Below are 11,463 nucleotides of genomic sequence, written 5' to 3' on the forward strand. Positions count from 1 at the left end.
GTACGTGCGTGAGCGAGTGCAGTACTTTACTTCCAATTCCACACAGCTCAGGAGCACAGTGACACTGCCTCTGTACTCACTACTGCTGACATCCCAGTTAATTCCCACAGACTCATACTATAAAGTAATAGTCATGGAGGAATTAGATTATCATGTGACTTTCCCAACCAACTTTTCAAAAAGCAGGGAAGTTTCAGATGTCTCTGAATCTGATGTTAGAAGTAGATCCATCACTGGTGATATGAGGACAGTTCCTGTCATTGTTCTGCTTGGATGGTATGGTTGCCAGGACAAGCACCTTGCAAAATACAGTTCAATTTACCAGTCGAAAGGCTTCATCACTATGCGCTACACTCTGCCACACGACTACCTTTTCTCAATTAAAAAGAGCTCCACCAGGGATGTGGCTCTCAAGCTCTTGGAAGCTTTCTTTGACCTAGGCCTCCAAGAAAATCCCATCTTCTTCCACGTTTTCAGTAATGGCGGCGGATATGTGTACAGGCACATAACAGAGACAGTGAATGGACCAAATCCTGGTCAGTGTGCTGCACTTAAGATCACAGGAGTCCTATGTGACAGCATGCCATCGTATCCAACGGCAACCTCGGCTTTCCGTGCGATTGTTACAGCGATGCCTCAGTCACAACACTGGTTCATCTTGTACGTCAAGTCTCTTGGGGTTTGGATTTTCTTCATGGTGCTCACGCTCATTTCTTATATACGGAAGGGAGGAACGTCCGACCAAGGAACCTACTACAGAGCAATGCTTGCTGACAAAATGCAGTGTCCACAGCTGTTTTTGTATTCAAAGAAAGATGCGATTGTCCCTTACAAGGATATCCAGGGAATAATTAAAGAAAGACGTCATAGAGGGTTTGATGTGCAGGAGGTAGTATGGGAGGACTCGGATCACGTTGCTCATCTTCGAAAACATCCTGAGGAGTATGTTGCTGCTTGCCTGAAGTTTGTGAAAGACTGCTTGGAGAGGGTTGATTGAGAGATGTAGGAGCACTTTGGGAGAGGGGGTGGGGGAGTGACACCCCATTTAAAACTTTAAAGTTTGGCATGTAAATAAAAAAACACTTATGAATCTTTTGTCTGAAAAAAAGAACATCTGTTAGCAAATTTGGAAATGGAACAATAAGATGACAAGGGCCCAGGCTCTAAATATCTCTGTTGATGGATTGGAATGCTTAAAACAAGGTTGAACAGTAATAATAGGCACATGGGTGCCCAAAATCTATATCTAGCTAGGCCCTTCCCCCTCCCCCTCCTTACTGCTAATGTTGACAATTTTAGCATGGGGAATTGGGGATCATACATACAGACTTGAAAAGCTGTAATCCTTGCCTCTATCTTAATGTGAGTGTGGAGCACTTTAAAATAACCTAAATGTATGCAATGTAGATCAGCTTTTATTTTAACTATAGACTTTGATGAGGAATAATATTTTAGAGTAGGATATTACTCGCATAATAAAGTCTGTATAAAGGTTTCAAACCAATATTTGCTCTGTGTTTGGTTGATATGAACAACAGTCGGTAGATGAGATCATATTTGCAGAGCATATAAGTGTGGGTATCTTCAGAGGCCAAATTAGCCAGGCCAAAGTTGACTTGATTCAGCTCTGATAAAATAACACAAATGCACATATAATGTACATGTATGTAAAGTGTTTACACAAAGAAATTACTTGCAATATCTTACAATGTACGTCTCTAAGTCTCATATATTTTGCAATATTTAGTCAATAGTAATGTGTATTGAGATGTATGTACATTGTAAAGGGCATTTACTTTACCCAAATGGTCAGTTTGGTTTTAGCTCAGTGAATATTTCAACTGAAGCCTGTGTAATTGTAGGCCCAGTTTAGAAACATTTGTGACATAAATATCCTTATACAAGTAATACAGTAATAAATTATCTGTGTACTATATTGAAGTCAAATCCTACTGCAGTCCATGCATCCTGAGCAATAAAACAAATTATAGATGCACAAACTTTTGAAATATTTATAGAGCAAAAAGATTAATCCTTTGATGAACACTTTCTAAGAGAAGAAAATTAGAATACACTTGTCAGAGAAATTGAATGGTGAAAAATTGAAAGGTAAACAAAATACAATGAAATGCATTATGCATGTTGTTGTTTAGTGTTATGGCAATTAGTCAATTTTGACGATTATCACCAACAAATTTATCACCAACGAATAAATACAATATAGAGATCTTAATCTAGAAAGTCACTTTGATGTATACATGTAAGGATGATATTGTCAGTTGTTTCTGCACACAGAAATATGTGTATTAAGTTAACCAGTGTTGGTGTCAAGACCAGAGATTCTGAGACCAAGATCAGGGGCGGTATTCCTATGACTCACTTGGCGGTCAATTAATTTTAAGCCTATTTTCACATCAAGACCAAGAGTCCAAGACACCAAAATTTAGAGACTGAGATTGGTCTGGACTCCATCACTGTTTCACCTTTCACCTTTCTCAGTGTTATGTTCATTAGTGTTCATTAGTTCATTAAACTTCATTCCTTACTTTAGAGACAACTGGATAAGTTTAATGATGTTAATAATTTTAATGATATTGGATTGTTCATTTTCCCAACATAACATCACTGTCATATTTTTACCTGTTTTAGATTTCTGTAGATTCTTTAAAAATTGTTTTTAAACATTATTAAACAATTGTATGTTTATTTATCTTCAATTTTTTTTTAACCTAAAGGGTGATCATCTTTATTGTTATTACTTTAATATTTGATTCATGTTTGTAAGATACTGATTATTTAAGATCACAGTGAGATTTTAGAAATCTACCTCGGAATCAATTGTAATTGAAACAGAAAAAAAGTCTATCTTGTACAATTTTATTGCATTGATCTTGTATTGCAACAATGCAAGGTGTTTTTTATGCACGGTATAGTAGTATATATTAAACTTATCAGATACCAGTACATATATACTCATTCTTTCAAAATCTGTATGGATCATGTGGTTGATCACATTTTGGGGTGCCTTAAAGGATCTCAATTATTCACAAGGGGATCAAAGGGTGGGGGGGGGGGGGGCTCTTATTTGATCTTTCGATATTCCAAAAATGGATTGAGGGAGGGGGAGGGGTGGGCGGCAAAGGCAAATGTCACATACTAATCAACAAGCCAGAAGCAATAATATTGTAGAAGCACCCGATCGAACAATTAAGATTATTATTTTAATAGAAGGCCATCAAGATCGACTGTGGCAAATGATGAGAGAACGAAATGATAAACATGGATAAAGAAGGTGGAAGCAAGGGGGAGAGGTGGGGTGAGAGTTGGAGGGGGAGTGAAAGAGAGAGGAGAGGAAGAGAAAGAGGTAAAAGAGAAAAGAGAGGAAGAGAAGAGAAAAGTATGTATGTGAGAGAGAGAGAAGAGGAAGAAAAAAAGGGGAAGGGTAATCTAAATTGTAAGAGAGAGAGAACAAGACTAAGGAGAGGAGAAAGACGAGAATGAGAGAGAGAGAAATGGGAGGGGGACAGGTAGAAAGAAATGCCTCTGTCATATGAATTTCTTGCCTATTTCTGACATTGAGCGATAGAAACACACTCTCTCAACTTACACAACAAAGTTTGTCTTTGGAACTACTTCTATCGTTACGGATGGGGGTCCGGGGCCCACCTTAATAATAACAGGGCCTCTGGTGGGCTGCAGGGATAGTGCCCCTGCCAGGGATCCATGAGTCGGAACCCCCGGAAGCTCTTGAGTTTTAGCAATTCAGAACCTTCAACTTCAAACTAGCCGTTGTGAGCGATGAAAACTCTAATCCATCCCTTGAAATTTGAATTTGCCCCTTATTGTGGCTCTTTTTTTTTAAACAGCAAGTGCTCCCAGAATGAGCATTCTATCTCATTCAGCTGTAGCAGAACAACTTAAGATTCCCACATTTAACATTTAGTTTGAAACGCGAAGAAAGGTGAAAAAAATCCATGCATAATGAATGAAAAGAATTAATCCCCCACTGAATAGGGAGTCTGTCTATTCATTAATATATCTTTGCTCCAGTTATCTCGAGGCATCAGTCAGCAAGAAATTCTGTGGATAATAAAAAAAATCCACAGGATTGAACTCCTTGAACTAAAGCTCGCCTACTAAATGTTAGAACTTGGTAGAAGCTTAAACTACATGAAACACACACCCTTTCCTAAACCTATACAAAAACCAAAAAAATAACGGTGAAACAAAAGAAAGAAAAATGTAGGAGGCGGTGTATTTTGATGCCCCGCGCTCTCACAGCTGATCGTGCTCACGCTAATTAATCGGGGATTTCCCTCCTCTAAGCTATCACACGTGATCTCGAGCTCTCTTGCGCACTCAAGTTGGAGAGACTCCTAAAAAATTGCGTTACTTTTTAATTATATCATTACAAATCTTTATCCTCAGTTTTCTTATTTATAACTGATTTTCCTTATAAAATTAAAAATAATTATGGCGTATATATTCAACATTGAATGAACGCCAATAAACAATTACCCAACAACAACAACAACTCAAGTTGGGCGCCAGCTTTGACCGGTTTCGGCTTCAATTCTCTCATTGCTGTGTTTTCTGTGAAAACCTTATGATGGAAGTTCAGTCAACGTATCCAATTACTAAAAAGGTTGGTGATTATTTGTGCTATATTGTGAACACAAAATATTAATAATTGGAACGAAAATTGAAGCACCAAACCAAGGCTTCATTCAAATATGACTCATCATGCTCGTAGTCCCTTGCATTCAAAATTGTGTGAGTTTGTTTTTAAAAAATGAATGAATTAAACCTACCGGTGGCGGAAGGCGTACTGTCTTGAAAAGTAACATGCATGACTGAGCTATATAGTTCAGGCCTGATAAAAACCCAATTTACGATTTTTTTTTTTTTTTTAATTTCCCCGATTTTTTCCCGATTTTTTTTCTTCTTCCTGATTTCAAAAAAAAAATAAAAAAATTCTTCTTTCCTCTTTTAGATCTAGACCTATCCTGATTTTACTGATTTCCCCATTATTTTCTCTAATCTTCCCTATTTTGCCCTATGTTTTCCCCAATTTTCTCCCCAATTTTCTTACTTGAAAGGAGGGAATGTTGTTAGATGCCATGTTTTACCCGCGAATCCTCTTCTCTCTTTTTTACTCAAGGGGGGCATGGTTGAGGGGAAAACAAAAAAACTTTTTTTTTTAGTGCTCACTATCACCCCTGATAGTTTACGAGTGCTGAAAAACCCCAAAATTCATTTAAATGTCGCTACCCTGATGATCGTTTATGTCTCATCATACTCCAACCATCTCACTTTCTGTAGTCCTAATCTGTGAGCGATCCAGACCATTCAATATTCATGTTAAACATGTTAAAACACAATTATTAATCATTATAGTTTCAGGTTCATGGTGTGAATTTTATTTCATTTATATGTGCATTATTATACATTGAAAAGAGCCCTTTTGTATGTAACTGTTCTAAACTATTGTTTGGTTTTATTTTGTCTGTGATTTCTACATTTAACTTGCATATAGTTCTTACAATTGAGTTGACTGTCTATCAATTTCTAAAGCTTGCTTTTCACTTGAACATTTTCTTTGCAGTTTTTAATGAAATTTTCTATCATTTTAAATACACACGTAATATTATGTATGTTTTGAATTACTACAGGGGGCTGTTCTTCTTGATGGAAAACATGTTGATGTCGCCTTGACAACGTTTGAAGATAGATTTTTACTTGTTATTACCCAGTATCAAAAGTTTGGTACACTGGTAAGTAATTTGTAAAGAAAAGTATATTTGAATATTTAGATAATCCTATTGAGACTACACATTTACAGTAAAGTTGATGATGATGGTAAATATGGTTTGAAAAAATAAGTAACAGGCCAAGTTTCATACTACACAAAGATAGCAAGGTCATCAACACTTTTTGAAATGTTGAGGTTTTATTCTCTGGTTTGTTAGGATATATCAGATCTGCACAATATGTGTGAGTGCATGCACTTACCATATGCAGTTTCCTTCTTTTTTTTAATTTCTAAAAGTCCAGATAGTATTAGATTGAATATTTTGGCCTTGTGAGAACTAATTACATTTAATACATTTCCAATATTTTTGCACTTATGCTTTTTGCATGATTTTGTAAATTCCTTCTGAATATATACATTAAAAGATTAAACATTTTTCACACTTTGCACTCTGATAGATGTATCAACTTACTATCATGATAAATGCTTACATTTCTATTTTGTTCTTTGCAGGTTCATGTCACACGAGACAATCTACCATTAGATAAGAGAGAAGAGATATACTCCACCCGGGTATTACTTGGAAATGATGAGGTAAACATTTCCTCTTCCAATCTTTGACTTAGGCCCAATTCTATCTGCCTCCCCAGTTAATCTCTAAAAATGTATCACATTTGCAGTTGAAGTATTCAAAAAATACCCCCCCCCCCCCCCATACATTTTGTTTCTGATTTTGTTGTTGTTGAAACACCTGTATAACATTTTTACTTTGCAATTCCATTTACAATATACATGTACATTACTACATGTACATGTAAATGTACACCTATTAGAATAAGTTAAGGTGATATTGATTTTTCACATCTTCCCAGAGGATTCAAGCCTTGTTTTAGCATTCCCAGATCAGCATTTTTGTTAAATTTGTGTGTACAAAACTTATAGAAAAAAATTAGGGGATGTCATCATGTCTCTAATTTGCATCCTATGTTATGCAAAACTTTGAAATTCCATAACTTTCCTATTTTTCATCTGATATTGATGAAACTTTCACTGTAATGTTTGTTTATTTATTTTTTCTATTCAATTCAAATTGCCCTTTCATGAAGAGCAGAAAAATACATGTGTCAATCGTTGTGATGTAAAATGACTTTAAAAACATTTTTATTTCAACAGCCTGTGACACATGTATTTGCAAGGAACATTGCCAAACATGTTCTGAAGACCCATTCTAAGCCTCTTCTTCTGAGTATAGCATTGGAGGATTACACACCACAAGTAATGAAGGGCATTGAGAAAGTCATACAGGACTATTTGATATGAACTGAGAACTGTCAGACATGAGAAGGTCATGAACATGACAAGGTCGTTTTAACCGATACTTTCAGCTCCGTATTGGTGTACATATGTGGGGGAAAAGACTGTTTAGGAATTTTGCACCAGACATTTGGAAGGTCATTGAGAAAACTATACAGGAATTAGGAATATGTTATATGAAGCCAGAACTGTCGGACATGACAATGTCATCTTAACTGATGGTTTCAGCTCCGTATTGGTGTTCATATATGTGGGGGAAAATAATGTTTAGGAAATTCACACCAGAAGTATTGAAGGGCATTGGGAAAACCATACAGGAATTATGAATAATTATGTGATATGAACTCTAGAAGGACGTGATAACATCATGGAGACACTTATCCCGGCTTTTGTGTACATATGCGGAGGAACAGGCGGAAGATGAAGGACAGTGAAGGACCGTTACAGTTACAAAAGAATATTTGCCATTCTCCATTTACATCATACCTTTAAAGCCCATCTGTACTAGTTTGGCCAGGGGGAATTAGACCTCCCTGCAAGGTCACTGACAGGTGGTTATCTCATGAAGTCAGCTCTCAATTAACATAAGAAAAGGAGGATCATGGGGGATCAACAGGCACTGATAAGGCATTTTTTGCTAGGGCGCAAGTAGCTACAAGTAGTGCAGAGGGGCTTCAAGACCTGTAACTTTAAAGGCACCTTATGCTCTCCAAATCATTCAGTAAGATACAGTATACATGTGAATGACCCACCTTCATATCTATACCAATAAAGAAGGAAACAACTGCAGGAATATATCACCTGTTTAGAGCCAGAAGAGCGTTAAATTTGTGGAAAAATATATGAGTTGATACGCTTTAGGCTCTAAACAGACGATATATTACATCAGGGCTTTGTTCCAGTCAAGACATTTTGTTCAGCCGGGGCAACTAAATTGTGCATTTTTTGGTTGTTCGTGATTAAACATATTGTTTGTTTGTTTGTTTGGGAAAGTCTCCATCCAATATCATTCCCTCTCTCTCAGGCATCTCGTAACTCAGAAGAAAATAAACGTATATTTCATTGCGTATCATTATAGAGTCCATACACTTGTCTCATCCATTTTGGTCACTTCTCAAACAAGATAGTAACACTTTAGGCCTTCTTGTTACCCAGAGTCCAGCATTTGCATATACATGTGCGTGTAGTTCTTCTACTTTGGCTCATTTTAATAAGCCCTCTGTATGACTGTGATCACATTTGGGAAAGTGATTGCAGCAAATTAAATTAAATTGTTTTTATTTACATTTAAGTTTGTTATATTCCTATGAATATTGTCGTTGGAGTAGAGCCAGTTTGGTCTTTCCTCCAAAAAGCCTACACCATTCAGTTGCACTATTCATTTGACTGTAAGAAACATTCCCCAGGTTTTAACATTTCAATTTTATGCACAGAATACATCTACAAACTGGCTTTATATTGTCAAGTCCAGTTTTTATGTTCAAAATTCTTTCAGAATGTTAACATCTAAAAGTTTTTGTCTACTGTGCTGAAAGCCTTTAAAGGTAAAGACCAGTATTGGAAACGCCCCAATTTCAAAAAATGAAATGGAAGCTCTTTATTACCAATTATGTGAAAGAATATGTTTTGACTAATACATGATAAAAATTTTGCCAGGAAACCGCCTACTAATTGATTTATTTGGTAAATTAGTTTTATCTATTGGACTGTGAGAGATAAACGCATGTGTTGCGCACGTGTGCGTAGTCCCATATACATCTTTTTGTGTACAGTGCTTGTAACTTTACGAGGACTGGGCCAAATTTCTTACCATTTTGATGATTCCAGAACCTTGCAGTACACACCAATACTTATATGCTAGATGATCAACCTTTTCTGATCGATTCCACAACGTTTCTTTCACAATGCAAACGCATGACCATAACTGGCCTTTATCTTTAATATTTTCTATTGATATCCCTCGGCTGGATAGTAACAACATTCAAGTTTTGCATAAATTACTCAGTAATAAGGTAATTTTGCCAATGAAAATTAAAATGATACTAGTGTTAAAATGTTAATGTAATGGCTATATGTTTGTCTATTTCATTGTAGAAGCTCAAAATAAACACAATGTCGGTAATGATGAGAGAGAAGCGAACTGGATTCAGTGAAAAAAATTATCATAATTTATTGCTTGTAAGTACAAAAATTTAAAAAAATGAATGGTGATACACATAAATTGACTATTAAATAAAGTGTAGGTGACCATGCAACCCTGTAGAAGCCGGATAGATAGACTACATTTAACATTTTGTGGATGTTTACATGTCTGAAAAAAAATCACCAACCAAATGTAGTCAATTAGACGTACTGTAACTCATATTGTCGGACTTTCGATATATATACTATGCAAGATACAGTATACCCTGTAGGCCTACAATTCTCGCTATCGCCAATACTCCCAATTGCCCCGATGTAGTCTATTGGATGTAAATTTGATCCACTTCAGGTACTTACATACATCCAGTGTACGGTGGCTCGTTTCATGCATGCGCATTGTACGTAAGAACCTGTCTGAAAGCTTTTTCTGGTTCATCATTTTTTGTGTCAGCTGCAACGAAAAACAAGAGAAAATACTCCAAATCATGTCAACGACTAGATTGAATTAAGCGGTGGAAGGCCATGCATAGTAACTTTGAGAAAATGACGGGCATAAGTAACTTTAGAATACCCTACCAAAATGTATAGTAAAATGTCTGTTGGTCATCCAACATGCCTAGGAAACCTATATTGTTATATACGTTATTTCTATGCCTCTACTTGCTCTTGCCCATCACACATCCAAATATCTTATTTTAGTATGTTTAACAATGTTTTTGTACATTTTCATAATGATCCACTCTTGAAATCGTGTGAAAATTGTAAAAAATAACTGTGATTACTGTCGAAAAACAAAGTTTACACACACAATCAATGCACAGTACAGATCCATGAAATAGACCGGAAGTGACTAAGTCACCAAGCTATCCCAGAGTGCATTTAAAGTGAAGACATGAAAGAAACATCCAGGCATTTGGGGGTATTGGGGATAGCGAGAATGGTAAGCAGCTACATTCACTTTCCAAATGAGTCATATTTTGCCATTTTATGTAATCTCTTAATACTAAAATAATCCAAATTTGTTACTAATAGACCCTGACATCCACAATCAGCACCATGTGTGATATGTCTTAGTTTAACACTGTTGACCAAATAATACAAATACACATTACAAACATGACTTTAAAGAATGAAAAGGATATTGCAGGGTAGAATATCTTGAATGTTGATGAAATGCGATTACATGAACATTTATAATCCACTAGTGTGAATGAGTACTTGCTTAGCCCAAGAATAATACTCTCTCTCTCTATCTAAGTAAAGTGCCCTATCGATTGACTTTGGCGATCATGCTGTTCCACAACCCTCGGATCCTAGCCTTCTCTATTAGCACCACTCCCAGTTCTTTCACTCCTCTCTCTTCCAACAATTTCTGCAGACTGTCCATCCACAGTATCATTATCATTTGGAATTCTTTAGAATTAGAGGTTATACAATACATAACTGCAAACAACAATGCCCCTTACATGTGAATTTGGTGTTATAAGTTTAAGATAAAGAATGTAATATACAATCCAACCTGTGTGAGTGGCCACCTCTATATAAAGGCCACCTGTCTACAGTGGTCACTTTCTCTGTTTCCATTGGGTGGCCTTAGTAGACAGGTTTGACTGTGTACATGTACTCGGGGGGGGGGGGGGGGCACACTGCACTTCTCTCATTTATTTTTTCCTTCTTTTTCTTTTTATTTTTAGAGCAGTTACATGTAACCCTCCGCTCTTTGGACAAGGCTTTTGACATCCTTTATTTCTTTTAAATATTCTTCCTGTCAACATTTGTATTTTAGGAAATACATAAACATGAACTAAATTAACTAAAACTCCCTGCTTGAGCAGTATGTGAACCTTCCTGATGAGAATGTATTACCGGTACTAGGAATGTCAATTAGTACAATGATGGCTATATATGGAACATGCATTTATATATCATCATGCTGAAAGCATCTGAGTATACATTAACAAGCAGTTTGGTTATATGAGGTACAAGTACAGTAGTACATGTCGGGTATATACATCTGCGGTGACAAACAGGGAGTTCATAATTTCAACCGGAGCCTCTCAGTGCATGTTTGATTAATATTTACGCTTGATACAAAAAGGTTCTTGTTATCTATGAATCTGAGGAATACTGAGGAATAAGGATCACCCAACTACCTATGCATATTTGATCACATAATAAAACCACTATTAGACCTTGTGTTACAGACTGCAGTAGAGAAGTTGTGTATTGACTACCGAGGGCGGGTTCAGTGACAC

At 36.4% G+C, this 11,463-nt stretch overlaps 2 protein-coding genes across 2 annotated transcripts; both read left to right on the forward strand.

Moving 5' to 3' along the window:
- The first annotated feature begins 19 nt into the window (after positions 1 to 19).
- LOC105444733 (transmembrane protein 53-A-like) lies at positions 20 to 1,069 on the forward strand. Its single transcript, XM_011679373.2, has one exon. The coding sequence runs from the start codon at positions 134 to 136 to the stop codon at positions 995 to 997; it is 864 nt and encodes a 287-aa protein (XP_011677675.1). The 5' UTR covers positions 20 to 133; the 3' UTR covers positions 998 to 1,069.
- A 3,470-nt stretch (positions 1,070 to 4,539) lies between these two features.
- Positions 4,540 to 8,557, forward strand: LOC100892637 (proteasome assembly chaperone 3). Its single transcript, XM_030995611.1, has 4 exons — positions 4,540 to 4,645; positions 5,673 to 5,774; positions 6,266 to 6,346; positions 6,926 to 8,557. The coding sequence occupies exons 1-4, from the start codon at positions 4,607 to 4,609 to the stop codon at positions 7,070 to 7,072; spliced, it is 369 nt and encodes a 122-aa protein (XP_030851471.1). The 5' UTR covers positions 4,540 to 4,606; the 3' UTR covers positions 7,073 to 8,557.
- The last annotated feature ends 2,906 nt before the right edge of the window (positions 8,558 to 11,463 follow it).

Source organism: Strongylocentrotus purpuratus, unplaced genomic scaffold, assembly GCF_000002235.5.
Source record: "Strongylocentrotus purpuratus isolate Spur 01 unplaced genomic scaffold, Spur_5.0 spur5_scaffold_3, whole genome shotgun sequence".
Classification (NCBI taxonomy): Eukaryota; Metazoa; Echinodermata; class Echinoidea; order Camarodonta; family Strongylocentrotidae; genus Strongylocentrotus; species Strongylocentrotus purpuratus.